Source organism: Blastomyces gilchristii, assembly GCF_000003855.2.
Source record: "Blastomyces gilchristii SLH14081 genomic scaffold supercont1.3, whole genome shotgun sequence".
Classification (NCBI taxonomy): Eukaryota; Fungi; Ascomycota; class Eurotiomycetes; order Onygenales; family Ajellomycetaceae; genus Blastomyces; species Blastomyces gilchristii.
Window position 1 is genome coordinate 1,917,759 of NW_003101680.1, and position 20,227 is coordinate 1,937,985.

The 20,227-nt window shown below is 46.7% G+C and overlaps 6 protein-coding genes across 7 annotated transcripts; 3 read left to right on the forward strand and 3 right to left on the reverse strand.

Moving 5' to 3' along the window:
• Nucleotides 1-177: 177 nt before the first annotated feature.
• On the reverse strand, nucleotides 178-1,824 carry BDBG_02120 (capping protein (actin filament) muscle Z-line, alpha; the record flags this gene model as incomplete). The annotated part of the gene is made up of 8 exons (XM_002627403.2): nucleotides 178-317; nucleotides 409-752; nucleotides 871-1,008; nucleotides 1,069-1,121; nucleotides 1,224-1,313; nucleotides 1,427-1,542; nucleotides 1,671-1,689; nucleotides 1,768-1,824. The coding sequence occupies 8 exons, from the start codon at nucleotides 1,822-1,824 to the stop codon at nucleotides 178-180; spliced, it is 957 nt and encodes a 318-aa protein (XP_002627449.2).
• A 304-nt stretch (nucleotides 1,825-2,128) lies between these two features.
• BDBG_02121 (uncharacterized protein) lies at nucleotides 2,129-5,019 on the reverse strand. The gene is made up of 2 exons (XM_002627404.2): nucleotides 3,370-5,019; nucleotides 2,129-3,307 (listed from the first exon to the last, which is right to left on the reverse strand). Exons 1-2 carry the CDS (start codon nucleotides 4,594-4,596, stop codon nucleotides 2,483-2,485), a joined length of 2,052 nt encoding a protein of 683 aa, XP_002627450.1. The 5' UTR covers nucleotides 4,597-5,019; the 3' UTR covers nucleotides 2,129-2,482.
• A 1,285-nt stretch (nucleotides 5,020-6,304) lies between these two features.
• Nucleotides 6,305-7,268, forward strand: BDBG_02122 (uncharacterized protein). The gene is made up of 2 exons (XM_031720658.1): nucleotides 6,305-6,455; nucleotides 6,519-7,268. Exon 2 carries the CDS (start codon nucleotides 6,731-6,733, stop codon nucleotides 7,025-7,027), a length of 297 nt encoding a protein of 98 aa, XP_031576888.1. The 5' UTR covers nucleotides 6,305-6,455; nucleotides 6,519-6,730; the 3' UTR covers nucleotides 7,028-7,268.
• Nucleotides 7,269-9,098: 1,830 nt separating this feature from the next.
• Nucleotides 9,099-9,802, forward strand: BDBG_02123 (uncharacterized protein; the record flags this gene model as incomplete). Its single annotated transcript, XM_031720659.1, has 2 exons — nucleotides 9,099-9,421; nucleotides 9,526-9,802. The coding sequence occupies 2 exons, from the start codon at nucleotides 9,099-9,101 to the stop codon at nucleotides 9,800-9,802; spliced, it is 600 nt and encodes a 199-aa protein (XP_031576889.1).
• A 2,588-nt stretch (nucleotides 9,803-12,390) lies between these two features.
• Nucleotides 12,391-13,630, reverse strand: BDBG_02124 (PAP2 domain-containing protein; the record flags this gene model as incomplete). Its single annotated transcript, XM_031720660.1, has 4 exons — nucleotides 12,391-12,772; nucleotides 12,863-13,202; nucleotides 13,314-13,407; nucleotides 13,481-13,630. 4 exons carry the CDS (start codon nucleotides 13,628-13,630, stop codon nucleotides 12,391-12,393), a joined length of 966 nt encoding a protein of 321 aa, XP_031576890.1.
• A 354-nt stretch (nucleotides 13,631-13,984) lies between these two features.
• Nucleotides 13,985-20,145, forward strand: BDBG_02125. Of its 2 annotated transcripts, none has more exons than XM_002627408.2 (5): nucleotides 13,985-14,403; nucleotides 14,468-15,424; nucleotides 15,500-18,581; nucleotides 18,650-19,161; nucleotides 19,261-20,145. In XM_002627408.2, exons 2-5 carry the CDS (start codon nucleotides 14,764-14,766, stop codon nucleotides 19,776-19,778), a joined length of 4,773 nt encoding a protein of 1,590 aa, XP_002627454.2. In that variant the 5' UTR covers nucleotides 13,985-14,403; nucleotides 14,468-14,763; the 3' UTR covers nucleotides 19,779-20,145. The 2 variants fall into 2 exon arrangements, with proteins under 2 accessions (XP_002627454.2, XP_031576891.1); XM_031720661.1 differs by having other exon boundaries at nucleotides 13,985-14,264; nucleotides 14,404-15,424.
• The last annotated feature ends 82 nt before the right edge of the window (nucleotides 20,146-20,227 follow it).

Sequence of the window (20,227 nt, forward strand, 5' to 3'; positions counted from 1 at the left end):
ATGTGGAATCTATCCAAGAGAGATATATATTTTTCTTTTCCCTTTTGTGTGTGGGATGTGCAAGTGGTTGGTGGGTTTTTGGGTTTTTTGATAGGATTGACTCTTCGTATTTGTGCCGGCAGCGCTAGTTATTTAATAGATGGCCTGGCTTCCGTTACTCCGCACTTCGGCCAGAGATCAGCGGATGCCTGAGCTGTTTTCGGATGTGAAACTGAGATCGGAAGCATTTTCGTTTGTGCAATTTCCGGCAGGTAGTAGAAGAAATAGCTCGAAAAGTGTGCCGGGCAGGTCATAGTCAAATAATTTCGTTACGTTATCTGTCTAAGATCGAAGATCTCCATCTAAAGGAAACAAGAAAAGCCCTTTCAACATTCCATCCCAATACCACTTCGCTCTCTCTCTACCGACCCTTCCCGCCAGAAATATCCTGCCCAAGCCTATACCCACCCACCTTCTCCCACTCAACCTTTTGCCGTGTAATGGGCAATTGTCTGCGCAGGCCTTTAAATGCCCCCTCAGATAATCTACTAAAAGCATCGCTGAGTTCGAGCTGCTGTGCCCGTTCCGCAGCAGCGATGCGCTTGATGATGGTATCTGCGGAAGAATTGGGAGAGAGGGATATCGAGACGGGTTTCGTAGTGTTTAGTGATACGTTGCCATCTTCGTAGTAGTGGACGTTTATGTGGATAGTGCCTGTTATGGTGTCTGCAGAGGGGATGGGGACAGTGTAAATGGCTCGGTAGCGGCCGTTCCTGTGTGTGGTGATTTTCGTGTTAGCTTTTTTTTAATATAATAAAACATATTCGCTGGTAGTTGTTTACGCAGCGGTTGACAATTTATATGGTAGGTTATAGATTAAAGAACACATACCAGAAATTGTTTGGGGAATATTTGTTCGCAACTAAAAGAATGGCAGCGGCAGAGTCATTGTCCGTTGGATACACACCATACGAGCAGCTTGGATAATGCTCTCGAGCATGTGTTGAGAGCGATTTCAGGAGCGATTTACTTCACAATCGTCAAACTAGGTAACTCCCAGACGAGGAAGGCAAGGATAAAACAACATACATCAAGTCGGAGTGCTGTGACTCTAGGACATAGGATTGTGGTGATGAGGCGGTCTATGCCCCCAATGGTTGATACTGTCAGCCAAAATTCACCGTTTACACAACCTGTAGGCTGCGCGCCAGCGTGATGTATAGATGTAAGGGATATATACCAACCTGAGTGACATGATCAAACTCAAACGATGTCTGACTCTCTACATCGTAGTATCGATTGCCGTCAAGCTTATTATATGCACTCACGATAACCTACAACCCTCGCGGTTATCGTCAATAATCCGCACAGATAAGCAATAACAACCCCACAGAGAAGGGGGCTCTTCTATTCCAATTCCATGGCTAATAATGTGACAGATGTATACATTTTCACTGCCACCAGGCAACTTCACAGTCGCCAGTTGTTCCTCGTTATAGTTCTCGAAGGCGGGTGTGAGAGATGAGATGAGACTCGGTCCCTCAGGCGTCAATGCTTTTATATCTGCGAATTTCGACAATGATTGTAGCCGGGTCAGTTATCTGGAAGTCTGAAGGGGAGGGGTGAAGCGATCTCGAGGAATGAAGAACCGGGAGGAAGTTGGAGATTGTTATGATATGCTGGGTATTTACCTGCAACAACGTCCGAGAGCTACCCCGAAAGTTAGCATCCTGCCGCGTAATATGAAGAAAAATTAGATGGTATATGAAGATAATTGTTTACTCATACCTCTCCTGGCGGCGCACCTCGAATAAACGAGGATGCAATCTCTAGGTTTGATGGCATGGTGCAGCTACAACTAGTGCTAGAGGAGGGGTGTGCAGAAGCAAACTGAAACAGTAATTTGGGTTAAAATCTCAAAAGAATAACAATTACGTCGGTAGTGAACAGGGTAACGGTCTACTTCACAAGGGAGAAAGATAAATATGCCTTTGTCGGTCATCTTTTGAATCTCCCCGCCCCGTTGCCACTGTGGCGCGCGGGATGGTGAAACGTTTAAAACAGCCGCCAATCATTAAACGCGCTAGCCGCAACCGCCCCAGAAAAGAGGTATGAGGCAGCAGTATATTCTCAAAAATGACCATTTCTAGCCGTCTGACATGATTTAGAAAAATGTCATTCTGTCTTGAGAAGTGGTTGAAACTTAGGTAGCTGATATTTGGGTGGTAATAGCAAATTGTACATGAAAGAACTCAAGAAAAATGTGCATTAAAGATCAGCATGAAAAGGAACACTCGTAAATGAGGATGTCATAAAAAAAAAAAGAAAAATCCCACGCGCCTCCGCTAAATACCCACAGATGTAATAAGCGAAAACCACAGTAGATCCCGAATATGCAGACGAAAATCTCATTGCAATAGAAGGAAAGGGGATAGAAAATGAAAAAGAAAATCGTTAACGACACACAAGAATATAAATTCCCCCAATTCCCCTCCGCGCCCATTCAGTCAATGCTCATATTCATCAGCCCGTCATTCGTTTCATTCATTCCCTGCATCCCAACCCTCTTCATAGTACCACCCTCTCCTCCCCGGCCCGTCTTCCCTGGAGTCGAAGTCACAGGATTCTTCGACTGCTGCTGCGGTAGCTGCCCCTGGCCACCACCTTCCAACCGACTAGTACTGTCCTTACTAAAATATGAAGCTGACGACCCCGACGACGATGGCTGAGACGCCCCAACGGGGCTATTCTGCAAACACATCCCCGGCGACACCGCCCGCCGCTTGAAGGTGTTCATATCGATCATCTCATCGCGTCTGCGTTTGTTGTTTTTGCGCGATGCTTCAGCTTCGACACGTGATGGGCCAGCGGCGTTGGATAGTTGCGAGATGCTGTTGATGGTGGAGGTAGCGTGTTGGCCGGGAGCGATCGGGAATGTGGATGGTGGTGTTTGCATCATTGCGTCGCTGGTAGAGGTGGGGTTGGAGGAGCCAATTAGTTGGTTGGTAGGGGGTGGTGGTGGTGTTTGGTATCGGGTATCAAAGGCACTTAAGCGTCCTAAACCAGTGGCTTGGTGGTTGGTGAAAATGTTTGATGATGATCGCCCTCCCATAGACAGACTGGTGGCAACATCCCTCGCAACATCTATATTATGGGAATCCGACAAGTCCAGCGGGGATGTCAACGATGGGGAAAGCGGAGGTAATTCGCCGCCTTCGCTCTCACGAACCTGCCGGATAACTTCCGCTTCGCGCTGACACTCGAAATCAACAGGGGCAACTTCTTCAAGCAGCGCTGCCCTGATCCGGGCGAAGTTCTTCGTTTTTGGCTTTTGTATGAACATGTTAGCGGATTAAGCCTTTTAGAATAATAATACGGGCCGAACTGTACCAGTAAATTCCCTCTCCTCGTTACCGGGCGTCGAATTACACCATGAGGTCCGCTTTCTATGTTGGTGCCTCCGGGTAATGGAGCACTGGAAGGGCTACCGACCCGTGCTAGCCGACTCTCATCATCGCTCAGGTCTGACAGGTGAAGGTCGCTAGTGCCAAGGCTTAAGCTTTCCCGACGTGACTTGACTTCGCTCATTGACATTTCTCTGGGGAAATAGCCAGTAGCAGAGCTCTCAACGCTTTTTAAGACAGGGGGAGATATTGGGCCTGGGCTGAGTTTCGAGCTATTACCACTATTGCTGCTCGAGCTATGTCTACTCCTACCACTGCGCAGCCGAGCACGTTGGAAGCTCATGAGGCTAGCTTTGGCGGCAGAAAGCCCGCTCATCCAATCGCCACCAGGACTTTGAGCTGTGCTGGGGGAAAACGGCGTTGAAAACGTATTTCCCGGACGAGCCATTTGTGGGGTCAATAGGATCGGATCCTCTCTATCGATGATATGCATGGATTCGTCCTCATCCTCGTCGCCACTGCTAGTAGTATCAGATTCGAACATGTTGACACTACTCACGGAGCTGGATATGACAGTCCGATCACCGTGGCCGTAGGATTGCCATGTACCGCCTGACATGTTTGGAGAACCCATTCCTGTAGAGTTGATGGTGCTTCGACGATTGGGTATAGCTACTCCACGACCAAGAACGACGGGGGAGGAGTCCGGCGACGATTCGGCAAGGGTAGAATGATGTAGGTTCGTGCATGCGCGGGAAAAATCCAGTCCCCTGGACCGTCGTGGTAATACTGAGGCGGGTGAACCGTATATGTGTGAAGAATCCAGTTTTGGGGAGAGGGGAACTCGATGTCCTCCTGCGACAGGGCTCCCAAACATTCTCGACGGCATTTGTAGCAATAGTCCATGCGCAAGGCCATCGGGCCTATGAGGCGTTGCTGGAGCTGCTGTTACAGCCGTATCATCCTTGGTACGTTGGATATTTAGGGGATTCGGTGAAGCGGAGGACAGGGTCCGTGAAGAAGCGTCAGAAAGAGAACGACCTTTCATTGGGGAGCGACTTTTAGCTGGAGTCTCAGTGCCAGACCCCGCAAGTCTAGCTGCACCCTCCAATCCGGTCATCTTTTGTCTAAGCTGCTCCGTCAATTGGCTCCCGGGAGGGGAGTCAGAGGAGACAATGGAGGCACCGTTTTGTGCACTTGTAATAGCGGACATGCTGGTATTTCTGAACAAGAGGGACTCTGGGGCCGCAATCAGAACAGTGAGCTAAGGACATATAGCACTGGGGAAGGTCGTGGGGTTATGATGATGCTTGGTGAACGCTTATCGTCCCAACGCCAAGCGTAAAGGACGGCGTCTGTGGTTTAAGCTTCGATAGAAGAGGTCATGGCTGACGTGTGTAAGCATGGGCGTGAAGCATCATCGAAAGAAAGTTCATAACCCTTTTCAGGCCCTGACAGTCAGGATTGAGAGTTATATCTGCGAGGTGGGAACAATAGATGGGCGTCACTGACTCGGTCTGACAAGCGCAGCGCGGGGAATCTGTGATACGAGCAGGTTGATTGATAGCGGCAAAACACGAGCGGTGCGGGCTTGGCCATCTATGACGAAAATTTAGGATTTATTGGGGTAGTCACGTGTGCCTGGAAGAACCTTGGGAACGATCAAAGGTAAATAACGTAAGGTTCATGTTTTCAGGGGCGTGGTTATGCCTAAATCAGTTACCTAAGGCATTGCTGACTTAGGTGCCCCTGTAGTTAAGAACCTTAACTAGATTTTTTTTAGGGTGCTGAAAATCATTAGTTACCGTATCGTATCGTATCATGGGGAATTACCTTACATGGTTTAGCACCAGGTTTAGCACAACATCACTGCTTTCTGGACTATATAAACTCACTCCTTCACTGCTTAAACATCTTCTCTTCATCATCTCTATTTTCCCTTTCTTTTCTCACAATTCTCTTGTCTTGTGTGTGCCATGTCTATCCCTCTCTCTTGATCTCTACTGCTAGTGTTATCTGGCCCAGCTGTGCAGCCTGTGCTGCAGCTGAAACTGTTTTCAACATAATGATTAATTTGATTATGTTCACTTTTCTCTTTCTCAATGCAATTTCATCTCACTCTACTGTCAAGTTACTCTAAAATCATACACAGGTTGAGATCTGCTGCTGAGATATCTGATCTACTCAGAACTGTAACTGACTGAGATTTTCTGTTCACTTTGTTAATCTCATTTTCTTATCATATATATGACTAGTCATTGCTTTACATTCTATTTTTAGTGTTTTGAGTTCTGTACATCTATTCGATCAATTCTATCAATCTCATTATATCTGTGTCTTGATGCTTTTTATTCTTGATCTCTTTCTTTCATCACTGATCATTAAATCTGATGTTTCTCATCTGTGATGTACAGTACATCATGTACTGTACATCAGTGATGAGCAGTCTCAACTCATTGAGATGATATATCAATGAAAAATACCTCTGTATAACAGAAATAATGTCTGTTTTACTGCACTGCAGATCATTGCATGTGACATGTCAGACTCTGATCAGAGTGCAAGATCTGAAAGATCTGATTGATTGCAAGAGTCATATATTCAGATGAAGAAAAAAATCTCTCTGATGATTCAAGGCTTGTGATGTGATCAATGCATGATATGAATATGATTCAAACTGCTTCAGTGCAGGAAAGTTCTCAGTTATACTCTATTCTCTCTTGATCAGCAGTAAGATACTGAGTTGATAAAGATAAATGTTCACTGAACAAGAGACTTCAATCTCAGTCTTTTGAGGACTAAAATTGATCAGAAGAGAAAGAGATGATGTGACAATGTGATGTGATGTCTGAGTTTTCTCATCTTCATTATCTGCACTTTGATGAATTAATGAACTGATCTGCTATTGAAAATTTGTGTTCATGCTATAAGATCATGCATTGGAGCAGCTATGATTGCATGACAATCATCGAGTACCCCCTCAGTCAGTGCTACAATTTAGGAAATAAAAAGTGAGAGAGGTTATGATCTTCCCTTACTTTCTGTGTGGACAGCGGCTGGTGTTGCAAGGTGGTAGGTGGCACTCATTTTCCTACCTTGTTTTACGCTCGCCATCTCACATCGGAATCCTTACAGAATAGCGAGATACCACTAGGTTATATGTCAGACATGATACAGCCACGGCTCTAACTTCGGTCAATCACATGTGCCTAACGGGGCATGATTAAATTGAGGCTGGTATTTGAGCCCGTGGCTACCCTCGCTTCAACCGGAAGCTTTTACTGTCGCAAATTCCTGTTACGGCTCTACCAAGGGAGATTATTGAGATCTCGCCGCGAAAGTCGAAAATGGTGGATCCTTTGAGCATTGCTGCCTCGGTGCTGACTGTTATTACAGCTGCCGTTCAGTCGACGAAGTCGCTATATGAAACCGTCAAACACTTCAAAGAGCGCGACAAAACTTTACGTAGGCTTCAAGATGAGCTCGAGGATCTCGCCAATATTTTGGAATCGTTGACACAAGTGGCCAATGCTGAGATGGCAATGTTGGCGCTTCTTCAAGTTCCTGTTGATCGATGGAGCCAAGTATGCCGCCAGTTTGTCCCCCTCGACCCATTGAAAGAGTCATATCCCCTCCCAAAGTAAACTTCGTTCCCCCCATCCTCACTGGAGGCGTCGAAGCCACTATATAAAGACTTATGGTGGCTGGAGAGAGTTTTGATGACTGGTGCCTGTGTCCCGGGCAATACATCCCATAAAGCTGACATGTTGAATGCTCCATCACTGAAGTTGTACTTACAGTTGAGTTTGAGATTGACTTCCATATCTAGCTGTGTCAAATCTTGTTTCCAAACCCTAATTCTGTATGTGTAGCTGTATACGGCTATAGATCTTATGCTACTTAGTAACTTGTTTCGAAAAATAATTCATTAAGGTATGTATGTATGTACAATACATGAATGACAGAGACTCCTGCAAGATTCGGTGCAAACGATGTAAACATCATCAACCTTTGAATCTAGCAGTCTGTCAACAGGACCTACTCCTCCACATCCTCCATCGACCTTTACCTCTCTAATTAATAGGCCTCTACCCGTGACTCCTATACTGGCTCACGCCTGTCGGGATATTCCGTCGTACCATTGATCCGCCATCGGCTCGGCTCCTTGGTGTCCATCGAGCCATTGCAAAGATTATGAAACTTGGCGAATATATGTTTCCGAGACCTGGAGGAGGTTAGTGTGATGGCAGGTGGTTTCAACACCCTTAGGGTATATGATGAATTTACGACTTGGCAGCTGGGTTAACGCATTGACTGTATCTTAATTGCATGTATTTTCTAGCCATTCTTTCCTAGTCAATCAACATCCAGACCTGCGTGTCGAAAATGCCCTTTCGCGCTCTGTGCCCTTGCACCTACGACATGCACACATCACTCAAGGAAGGCTTCAAATCCTTGATCGGGATTATCTTCGTAGGATCGCCAGTGTCGTCGAATAAAGGCTTTCAACTCGTCAAGGAGCCTGGAAGACTGGAAGGAGGAAGAAAGAAGGGTCAGGTTTAATAGCAGTACAGTACAACAAGGCAACAAAGTAGCCAGCTATATAGCTACGGCGGACGCTGAAGAAACCCGGCATTTGAGAATATTGCTCCCGAGAACCCCAGCTGGCCAACAACCTGAGCTAACCTACCCCCACCCATTCTCTTAACCGAGCGCGATAGAAGAAAGTGACTCAAAGTTGACACGGAGAAAAGACATTGGCCAAGTGTCAACCCCTTGATATATATGAGCTCCCGAGATGTAAATTGAACATAAGTAGCTTAGCTCGAGCCCTAACTACATAGCCACTAGGCTGAAAAGGGAATAGATTCTCTCTCAAGTTCTCAGCGAACTCCTAATAAGTCTTGTGTCTCCGTTCGCCCATCGCCATTCTGCTCGAGATTGGCCATTGTATTTGTCTCGCCTTGATGTGTTTGAACGTAGTTGGATTGTTGCGGGCCCGCGCTCGACGTGCCTGCGTTTGTTGGATTGGATCGGATTGGCGACTAATCGGACTAGTTAAATAATGTTTGCGTCTTTTCTTACGCAACATTCGCGGATTTGCAGCAAGCTGTTGACTTTCCTCCTTCAATAGCGACGTAAAGCTTGAGCCCTGTAGGTTGACGCCTCCAATTTCCTGGGAGAGACTAGTATTTTCCCTAACCGAAACGGAACACTGTTATACACAAGAGGATCTGTGACCTGATCAACAACAGCAGAGTCTAGCTGCACGTCCCGGGACAGCCTAGACTATGACAGGGCGAGTACTCTGAAAGACAAGTATATTCATTTAGCAGAGACAAAAACATTGGATCAGAATTTTCTCCTGGGTATCCAGAATGGTACACCCTACCACATCAATCAAGACCACAAATTGAGAAAATGGCCTGATGAAGAAGGAGACTTGCAAGATGAAAATAACTACATGACAGCACTGACTCTGACATGAGCATATATTCTTTCTAGTGTCTGGGCAGAATCTCAGGATGGTGGAATGATATATACGGATGAGAAGGCGCCAGTCATTTCAATACATAACCATGTGGACAGTGAAAGTCTCACAGTATGCAGAGATGAATCAGCAGCCCTGAGATGGTGAGCAGCAGTTCTTGCTCCTGAGCAAGGTTGGACAGTCTCAATAAGTGTGGACGTGGACAGTGTTGAATATCAATCACCATGATCGTCCACCTTAACAGCAAAGTTGCATTCACTGTTAGAGGACCCTCTATACTCACCAATGCAAAATGCTCTGTGTCATCTCAAGCCTTCACATATCTATCAGACTTTTGCCACCGTCACAACCTTGAGAATCAGGCCAAAGCAGGCCTCGGAGCAGCTCTAACATTTCCATCACCTCTACCAGCTTCAATTCATTTACAGCCAGTTCCAGACAAAACCAACATCTCCCAACCACCAAAGCCAAGTCTTGAAGATTCCTTCTCAGTGATGACAAACCTGATGACAATAAGTTCAGCTGTTACCGGGTTGACTGCAACTCTGTGTAGTATCTTCTGTGAACTCTCAATTCCATACAATCTATACAGTGAGTGGCTAGAACCTCTTTTTGCAATATCCTCAGCTCTAACAATACACCATCTTACAGCAATGTGTATACTCCGGAGCCTGTCAATTGGAGGCTGGTGGCTAGCAAGCACAATCACTGGCTTTTACTCAAAGAAGTTCGAAGTGGCACACCTTTTGTGAACTTGCCCTCGTGGTGGTGGACCCAATTGCCCCAGTCTTACATTTGCATCCCATGTCCAGATCCCGTCGATGAAACTAGAGCCTTCATCTCCCGCCAGAAAGAGACGACTTTGCTTGTCTGTCCCGAAAGACATGGAACTACATGCCACCTTGGAAGCCTCATGGGAGAGTCATAATAGACGATACTCACATAGTGGTCCAAGAACATTCTCATTGTACGGGACATTACATCTCCTACAAATCATGGTCATGGTTGTGTGCAGATGGTCGTTCTGTCATGGACCTAGGTTATTCGTCCCAACATAGTGTCCCAGCCGCCTATGGTAGGCCATTGTGTTTACGAAGTCAAAAGGCAGTTGGAATAGGAAAAATGTCACAGGATGCTTCAAAAAGCTATTCTCGAATGGTCTTCTAGGGCCTGGGGGCAAGGGATCGCCGCTCACAATCGAATGTTATATCAATCTCTGACAAAGTGGATAGGTATGACTCCGGGAGATATCGATGAAAGTGATGTGGAATCTCATGATCCTGAAGGCAGATCAAACGATATGGGAGGTATTCAAGACTGGCTTGCTAATACGCGCGAGGGATATACTTTAAATGGCAACTCACTTCCAAGCTACGACACGGTGATGACCTCCTGACAAACCATATCATCCAGCCCCCAGTTTTCCTCCATAGCCCCCGGACCACTGTTGTCTCACGCGGTTAAGTCGGTGTAATTACTCCAGCCTGACCCGGCATTCCCATCCCCCGATTGTACCCATGCAGCCATCCAGTAAAGATCGGGGCATTGTTTGCAGATGGTTCTAGCGCCCGGTTCGTCCTGATGAGCTAAAGACTGACACGCTTTCCACTTCTTGCGACATCCTTTCACCGGTCACAACTCATACTTGTGCTCGTTGTTTGGTGGCGGCATCCAGCGACAGTGTACCAACCCGCAGCACCGGAACTATGAGTCATCGTGCGATAATTCTCAATCGAGCGATTTGGAAACTATTGTCTGTCTCCCAAGTTAGACATGCCTGCTGAAAGCGGTTCTTGTTGTAAACTAAAGGATAATTACTCACTGTTCATTGAAACGCTATGCGGTTGTTGAAAAAGTTAATCGGATAACTTGTAGACATGCCCGGCTGAAATTATCAAGAGGCTTGGGGATGGTTCTTCGTCCAGGAATCAGTACACATTCTGCGGGGCAGTTCAGCATGGACGAGGTCCCCCAGAGGCCTTCCCTTGCCCTCTTTTGGCAGCTCGTACTTGCGGCCCCACCCACTATCCCCAATAACTAGTGGGTTTGGTAACCACCACTATGCACCACTGTGCCAATTCTTGCATTTTCCTTCATCATCCATGTGTTTATCATCTATATCAAGATGATTGAAAGATTGAAAGAGATTGAAAAACATATAGAAGCTGTTATAGAATTTCAATGAAAGATTCTCTGATCTCAGATGAACTGTTCTTGCTTATTAATTCAATAATTCTCTAGTTATAGTAGTTATCTCTTAAAGAGTATTTATCTGAGATGAGCTTCTCAACTATTTTTTTTCTCAGTATATCAGCTCTTCTTGATGAGTTTGAAGAGTTTTTATGAGTAAGTTCATCAGAAAAATATGTCATTTGAATAATAGAAAAAAATGAAGAGAGTAACTAGTATAAGAAGACTGAAAAGAAGTAGTGTAAATAAGTGTGTATGAAGACAGCAGAGACAGTATTCACTGAGAGTGAACTAAGAAAATGCTTCAAAGAATCAGAAGATATTGAATTTATACATTGTGAGAAGCAGAGTATCATCATTCTACAACAATACTGAGAATTGATAGTTTATAGATATAACATTGTACTTATTGCTGTCTCTGAGATACGTGAGATGTGTTATTGTTATTGAAATAGAAGCAGCATCCATGGATAGGTTTCGCGTCATGTGGCCAGGAATGGGCTTAAAACAGTGTTGAAAATGGGGATGCTATGAGTGGCCGCAGCCTCCATCTTACAGACTATAGAGGTAGATACATAAACTACAGCATCATAAACACACAGATATCTACAATGGATTCCATTATCTCCCTAATCTCCTCAAGCATAGCCCTCTTCGTCTTCTCAGCCTCCCTCTCCCTCCACCATCACATTCATGTCCGCAAACCTCTATCTTCCTAAAATCAAATAACTACCCCTACGCTCCCCGCCCCCGCTTCCCTGCTATTCTTCATCGTCCTTGTCTGCTCCTTTGAGTCATTCGAGCCATTATCCGGCTTCGGCGTTGAGCGTCTCCTGTATCGCGTTGGCACGTATGTGCGCACCCACGATGAGCAGATGAGGTACATATTCCATCCCTCGAAGATATAAGAGTATATCGATATACTTCTCGTTTTCGCTACGGGAGGGCGCATTGGGTGGCATTTTGATTTTCATCATTTGACAGTGAGATACGGGGCCAGGGAATGATGCAAAATGAGGGTATTGAATATAGATAGATTTCCGAGATATATCTGGTTATTGATAGATGACATGATTGGAATTCGATCTTTGGCTAATCGGACGAAATGGGGTAAATGATAGAGTAAAGTAAGATGCTTCGTGAGAAAAAAAATCCGAGAATCCTTAAATATATGACCTCCCCAAGAAAATTGGTTCGCGGTCGCGATCAAGCGCCCTGTAGTCAGTAGTAAGTAAATGCCCATATATATATACAAAATGAAAAACATCTATACGACTCCCGAAGAAAAAGGAACCTGTCCTGTCTATTCACATGAATACGTGATTATTAAGCTCGCCCTGTTTCCATTCCTCGCATCTGATACCCATCATCACCGTACTCCCCGTTTGGCCCTCGAGCAACTCTACCGCTGAACAAACGCTCTTCCTCATCTCGCGCAACCCTATGAAAGCCTTCTGGTGGTATTTCCGACCTACTGTATGGAGTATCACAGTGTACTGACTGCAAAGGCGGATAATAGCGTCGGTAGGTGAAGTATGCAACTGATATTCCTAGTAATGAGCCAACCGCCACGTCATACACATCATGTCGATAGTCTGCTAATCGAGACATGGCGATCAACAGAGCCCCTAATAAAGGGGAAAGGGAGAATAGGAAGCGAGCTAAGCCTGTTCGAGGTTGGAATACATGTAATTGTCCTGCAAAAAATCTACCGTACAAGGCGCGCGTCAGTAATAATGTTCCTTTTTACTGTTCTAAACGAGACCTCATTCTTAAAATGTAAAAACAGGATACTTACATGGCAAGATATCCTAACCCCGCAAAAGCAAAACTGCTATGTCCGCTCGGGAAACTTCTCCATCCCTCATGCAGTCGATGGGACTCCGGCGCTCCGCACACTTCAATGGTAACCATCTTATGTGCCGGCGTGCCTTTTTCCGGGCTGCAGCGCGAGAGCAAATCGGGACGTGGCCTACCCACCGCATTCTTTATTATATCGGTTAGGAAGGAAGTAAGAGCAAGAGTGACGAGGAGCCCAAGCACGGATACATGCGTGAAGTGGGTTTCTGGCCGAATGATCACCGCCCACACGATTATGATGATCAATGGCATCACTCCCGCATAAATAATTGACCATACTGTATTTCGAGACTGTTTTATTAGCCAGCGTATCAGAAACCTACTGTGGGCCACCACCGCCTTAATTGGGGTGGTGGTTCCTGCTGAGCACATGAAATTGTTGAACTCACAAACTGGAACCCGCTCCACCTCCGCAAATGGGAATTGTATAGAAACATTATCCAACGTAAACATGCGGTAAAAGGGTCGTACGAATATTTGGATCTGTTGATACCTTTTCAATTAGTATATATAATAGTAACAATAACTTGTTAGGATCAACAAAAAGGCAGCTAACCAAGATCCATCCCACGACGAGCACGATCAAGCTCACATAGTCCGCGGCATACGACCGGAGCCAGAAGCGCGCCAGGGCACCCAGAACCCCAGGCCGGCTCGCGATAGCCGATAGAGATTTGTTCCTTTGAAGCAGGTCATCTTCTGACATTTCTTTTATCAAGGCGTTCAAACAAGTACTCGTTGGTGGAATGCGAGGTTGTGAATTCTAGAAGAGGATTGCTCCACGACCATAATCTCAGCGAATGGGAGATTCTTCCGGCTCCAAAAGGCAGAAAAATATTCCAATCGGTTAATTGTCTGTCTATTCTTGTCGTACTGCTGCTGTCTGGGATTCTGCATATAGCGAACGTCGCGCGTTCGTAAGTGAGCGCGCGGTCAGAATTACCTATTTGGGGATATTTGCTGCCTTGGCTCGTTTGGCGTTGGAGTTCATAAATACGATATTTAACTAGTTATTTAACTATAATAACTAACTACTGTATTTAACGGATGGTAATAATAATCGCTAGCAAGCTAAATACATGAAGATTCAACTCATGTGTATCAGAAATACTTTAAATAAAATCATTTAAATATGTATGGATATTTCCCACTTGAGGAGAAATATTTACTTTTCTTTTCGGTCTATGGGGAGATCCTCATGTATTTATATCAACCACCCGCTTGTAATGACGCCGCCAGCCTTCTCGACACCAAGCAACCACCCAACACCCGCAAAAATAGACAGAACCTTGCGGCAGACTTCAGACATCCATGCATGCATTACATTAAGCTTCTCTTTGGTATGACTCTCCTCTAGAGCGCTTCTCGAATGTTGTATGTACATGGTGTGAAAAAGTAGACATTCGGTTTTTATATCCACTGGCTTCTCATTGTTACCTGTACCAGCTAGTAGACTGACTTTCAACACACAAATATAAGGTCAGTCACCTCAGTTGTGTCTGCCTCCTCATTGTGCGATCGGGCAGGCTCACAATCAAGTTAGCCCTGTCTGAAATAATTTTGGCCCCCGCACCGGCTCGGACGCTACATGAGGCGGTCGAAGAAGTCCCACCTCACCTAGTCTCAGCCTCGTCTGAAGGGCTACGCTGTATGTTGACCTGATTGTCCCCTGCTTCGGGCAGGCGGGCAGGCGGGCATCAAGCCCCCAAAGGGCGGGCCCGACCTTGCTGCCCCTCCATTTGCACTATGCATTTCCCCTCCAAATGGCCTCTGTTCCGTCGTGGCAGACATGTTCGGCTGCAAAAAATGCTACATTATCACTTCACAATATAACACAACATGACGATTACCTACGCGGAACAAGCCTACCGAGAGGCTTTGAAAACCTTCGAGGAGAACCTGAACTCGCAGCAACTGCGTGATGTGCAACGTCCCACCTCGCTGACCGAACTATGCAAGACTGCGGCGTCGATCAACGCAAAACATGCCTCAAATGATGACCGCAAGACGATACGCTTCACTCAGCGTGTCAGTAAAGTGCTTGGTGTGCTTCAACCCTTCGATGGCATTTTGAGCAGTGTCGCTGGTGCGGAACCGTTCGGTGGTGCAAATTTGATATGGAGCTCTATCCGCTTTACTTTCCAGCTCGTTGAGGATGCGCAGAGTATTTTCGACAGTGTATTTGGGTTCTTCGAAGACATCGCGCTCGAGCTAGAAATTATTCAAAAGGAGATTAATACATTCAAGGACTCACAGTTAGTGTCCAGCGTCGGGCAGCAAGTATTTGCGGCGTTGCTGGACTTTTGGGTCTATGCGGTTAAAACGTATAGAAATTTACGGTTTGGGTCATTCTCTATCAAGTCGTATTCTATCAAAAGCAAATTTGAACAGTTGCAGAGCAAGCTGCAGGAGCAAACTGTGCTGTTGAAGAGTGCAGCGCAGGCACAGCACCATGAAAATTCAAGCCAGTTCTGGAATGCATTTCAGCAGTCGCATCGGGGTAACTCCCTTTACCCTTTCCTTCATATATCCTTACTCTATGCATGGACATGCTAATATGTATACAATTCTATAGAAAATTCTGACCAGCGCGTGTTTGATTGGCTTAAAGCCCCGGACTATGCTACTGATTTGAAGAAGGCAAACTCGAGACGACATGATGGCACCTGTGTATGGGTTATGACCAGACCTGAATACAAATTATGGTCGGCTTCTTCCTCCGACACGCGGTTCCTAGTGATTTATGGCATTCCCGGGGCGGGTAAGACAATCTTGAGCTCATTCCTGGTTGAATGGGCTAGGCGAACTTTCCGGAGCGGTACGGATCACAGGAAACCTTGCCTGACACTCTACCATTTCTTCAAGGCAGATGACGAGACCAAAAATACGCCCTTGGCCGCTCTGAGATCTCTCCTCGAACAACTCTATAGCTTTGTGCTGGAGAATAATATTGAAAACCTGCGAACGACATTGCAGAACACCGCCCGTAAACGCCAAGTTGATTACGAGGAGATGTTGGCTGTATTTGCTAGTTCGATCCAACATTCTGGCTGCACATTTACTATCGTCCTCGACGCCCTTGATGAGTGTAGAGGTGTCAAGTCACTCTGCAAGGACCTGAAGGCACTAGTTTCACATCCAGACATACATGTCGTTGCGACCAGTCGGAGGACTGGCGAGCACGTGGATGTCATCAGTGGACCAAAGACGATGACTATCCTCATGACGGAAGATGATGTGAGACGAGACATTGCCTCTTTTGTTCGGTACAAGGTGAACAAAATGCCAAATCTACAATCCCCAGCTCACCGCCGTCTCAAAGGCCTAGTCATCGATGAGCTGTCCAAGAAAGAAAACCACAAGGGCATGTTCCTCTGGGCATACCTGATGTGCAAAGATATTAAAATGCAAGGTAGCGTGGCTAAAATCCGTCAAGCCCTTCTGCGACTACCGAGCGATATGGTAGCGCTCTACCTGAAGATATTGGAGGGCTTGAACGAGAAGCCTGTTGCGGAACAGGACTTTGTACAACGGGTGTTTCAGTGGGTAGTGGGAAGTATTCGACCTTTGCGCTGGTGTGAACTAGATCAGGCACTGCAGATCGATCAGTTCCGAGCTGCCACTTTCGAGGACGACGATGACTATGATGAGGCCTATATTTATTCCCGTAGAGATGTGGTAAAGGCATGTGGCTCGCTGGTGCAATATTCAGGGTTGGACGATGGAGACACTATTCGCTTAATACATCTGTCGGCAAGGGAATTTTTGCAGCGTCAAATAGCGCAGTCCATTCCTATCCCGCCCAATCTCACGAAGTACTTCGTCGAAGTGACCACTTCTAATGCAGTTTTAGCAACAGCATGCCTAAATGTTCTGCATGCGCCCTCTGTACAGAACGATACCTATTTCCGAACTCCCAAATCTCACGATATTAGAACGGAACTTATGAATATGTGTCCCCTCTTTGAATACGCAGTATTATACTGGCCGGAATTTGCGTGTGCATTTGCTGAGGCTGTAATTGCCGGGGAAAATGATTTCAAACAACCAGAAGATCTTTTTGAACTCTTAGCTCTCATCCTCGATGGGCCTTGGAGCCTTTGCTGGCTCGAGGAATATATTCGTCTTGGTGGTATCGATATTGCAATGTACACGGTGGAGAGGATCCAAAACCTCGACGAAAGTATCTCTCGCAAAGGGTGCTCATCCTCATTCACCCCACAACAGTGGGCTGCGCATGTTGTACATGCCTTACACACTTTTTCAGAGACTATTTCCCATTCCCCTGAATGCATCCATACCTGCGTAGAGGCACCCGGACGCCATGTCTCTCTAGCAACCGGCCGCAAACCCCAGCACCTAATTACTCTAGGTACTTCGACCAGGGATCTACCAAAGAAGCAACCACTCCCGAAGGGTGAGCGTGGGTGGATCGGATATAATCACAAGTCCAGATCAGTATTCCTAGCTGAGAAAGAGCATGAGACCATTCGTGTGAGTCGCCGCCATCTCGATGGAGCTACTGCTTATCGACCAGCCCTAGAAAATGGAGAAGAGAGCTATCAGGGTACCTGGAAGGTTCGCTCTGCTCAACTGAAACAAGATGCGACATTCCTCGCGGTGACGTTTTGTCCGCATGCGCAGGAGGAGCTTTTCTACCGCACAGTGTGCTGGAGCTTGTCTAGCCCAAAGCAAGTCTCCGTCACCGCCGATTGGGCCCAGGTTATTATTGTTGACCGCTGCGAATCCGAAATATTTTGCGCTGGTCCTGTGCTCGGACGGGGAAGCCTCGTTGCATTCGGTGAAAATAACTTGTTAATTACCCCAGGCGGAATTTGGGATTTGGCATCGGAGGATAGGCTGTCTTCACCCAAGGAGATCTGGAACCCGGAAAATCCAGAATTGATATCGCAGACTTGCTTCAGTTCGACTCGAGCAGCAAGGGTCCGCGATCGTCGATGCCTGGATATCCTGGAGATATTCGGCTCTGAGAAGTGGAATGCTGGTGATCTTACGGCGACCTTCCAATTCTCCATTGAAGAACGTATCGCAGAGAGCTGGGCCAGAATCCGAATCCGTTCTTTCAGCCGCTCGGGAGCCAAACTACTGCTGACGTTCTACGAGAACAAAGAGCCAAATTCAGATCCTGACTCCCGCCAGGAGTTGCAACCGAGAATTGTTTGCATCATTTTGGACGGCAAAGGCCCAACGACGGGTACGCAGGTTGATTTCCCTATTCATTCTGGCACTGCACTGTTGGAATGTCAGTTCACAGACGACGAAGAAAGGATTGTGGGTAGGCTGCAGCCACCCGATGACGACATAAATGCTGGCGGAGGAATCTCCATTGTTGTGTGGGGCTTACAGAAGAAGGGGGCCAAATACGACGAATCTGTGCAATATCTCTTCCTTTGGAAGTCTTTTGGGGATGTCTCCTTTACGATAACGCCGCCGATCTCAGCAGAGCCCAAGGGTGGGATACTGATTGCCTTTTCAGATGGCAGCGTAGCGCGCCGCTCAGTGTCGGATATCTGGTCGTCAGCGGAGGAAGCCAAGTTGCGCACCTCCCGGCATGCGCTGGAGGCTAGAGGAAAGGTGTTGAATTACATCACTCCTGACGGAGCTAACCTTTTTGCCATATTCTTAACTGGTTTCCTGTTCGTTCTCGTTCCCTTCCCTTCCTCTGTAATCTTGTAATGTCTCCGCTAACACTTATGTCAAATAGAGGATCTACCCCAGCCTTGACGGTTGAAGTTTGGAGCTTAACTGAAGAGCAACAGCTATCATGTCCCGTCGTCAATCGTCAACTCGAACCCGGTTTAGAAAATAACTCGCTCGATTCAAACGGCCGCTTTTTGCTCGGAAAGTCCGAGATTTTCGACCTCAGCGACCCGGCATCCCCACAGCCCCTCCTCTTCCAACTATCCAACGGTGGCGATGCTAAGGCCGCATTTTGCCCCAACCAGCCTATCTTCGCATACACGCATGCAGAAGATGGTGGCGTCATATTGCGGCTTTATGAGGGGAAGGCGGACAGAAGCTGCCAGCTTCTCCTTACTCATCGCATCGTGTCTGAACATGGGCTGGATCCGCAGGACATCAAAGTTGCTTTTGATAGTAGTCATTCTCCCCCACGTGTGTTTGCTTATTCCTACTGGACAGTGATTGGCCAAAATATGACATTTGTCGTGACTATCGAAGAAGACGGTGATGTGAATCCCGAGTTAATTTCAGAAGGTAAACAATTCCACCCATACTAACCACATGTATTTCCCATTTCCCCACCAAATATATACCTCTGCTGCCTATGTGCTAACCTTCTGAGTCTTGATACAGAATACATGGCCGACCTCACCTTCTCTGTGGACGGAAAATACATATTCAGCGTTGACCGACAAGTGCCTCCCGAGGATCTTCAATGGCCCACCCCTGTCCCCATTTCCCCCCTCCCTACAACACCACCCACTGCCAGGCTAAGTGAGCTCTCCCTCTCCCTCTCCCTCTCTATCCTCGACACACATCCCGTCACCTTAGAGCGCGACTACTGCTTCATGGACCCGGTCCTGATCTACCGCATATCTCAAGAAGAGCGACTGGGCACTGTGTATCTCGACGTCAAACGCATTCACGAACCCGCTACCACGACAAACTATTTCCGCAAGGCCTTGGGTATCGTCCCAGACGACTACTTGAATCGCTTGCTTGATAAGGTATTCCTAGTGTGGCCAAGGGGTAGTGCGGAAGAAGTAAAAATGGTGGTCGTGCCGGGAGGGAGGAATGGGATGCCGATGATTATTCGGTCGGGGATGAGTAGTGGTGAGTTGGTCGGCATGGTGGAGAAAGCGATGCGGTAGGGTAGTCATGGAGTATGAAAGTGTTTTCATTCCTAGCATTGGTGGGGAGGGCCCTTGGAGGAGCAGCCGGCTGCCGAGGAGACTATTGCGGGGCGGGTTGCTTAGATCATACATCATTTAAAACTGGCTTGACCTGCGTAGTAGAATTCTTTAATCGATTTACTTTCAATGGCATAGTATGATCTCCTGATTTATTTCGCAAAATCGAAATCATTACTTTGACATTCAGTTCTCGTGGCGGGTGTATCTAGCTCTGGGCCCAGAGGCCAGAAGCTTGGATCCGAAAAACGGCTAGCCCGATCTAGCGCGCAAGCTCCACTAACTACATAAACGCGACAATCAGAATTGAAAATTGAAGCAACGTACAGGACTCCGAACTCCAAGAAAGATCTAGCCGTACTCTTCTTTGGCCTCCATTGGATCCTCCGAGTTTCTTCTGCCAGCTTCAA

What these genes read in the sequence shown, in the direction of transcription:
- BDBG_02121 (XM_002627404.2), bottom strand. Translation starts at nt 4,596, where the DNA reads ATGTCCGCTATTACAAGTGCACAAAACGGTGCCTCCATTGTCTCCTCT. An exon ending in CGAGGAGAGGGAATTTACTG is followed by an intron (nt 3,308 to 3,369) that starts GTACAGTTCGGC and finishes TTCATACAAAAG; the next exon opens with CCAAAAACGAAGAACTTCGC.
- BDBG_02122 (XM_031720658.1), top strand. Translation starts at nt 6,731, where the DNA reads ATGGTGGATCCTTTGAGCATTGCTGCCTCGGTGCTGACTGTTATTACA.
- BDBG_02125 (XM_002627408.2), top strand. Translation starts at nt 14,764, where the DNA reads ATGACGATTACCTACGCGGAACAAGCCTACCGAGAGGCTTTGAAAACC. An exon ending in ATATTCTTAACTGGTTTCCT is followed by an intron (nt 18,582 to 18,649) that starts GTTCGTTCTCGT and finishes TATGTCAAATAG; the next exon opens with AGGATCTACCCCAGCCTTGA. An exon ending in TCCCGAGTTAATTTCAGAAG is followed by an intron (nt 19,162 to 19,260) that starts GTAAACAATTCC and finishes GTCTTGATACAG; the next exon opens with AATACATGGCCGACCTCACC.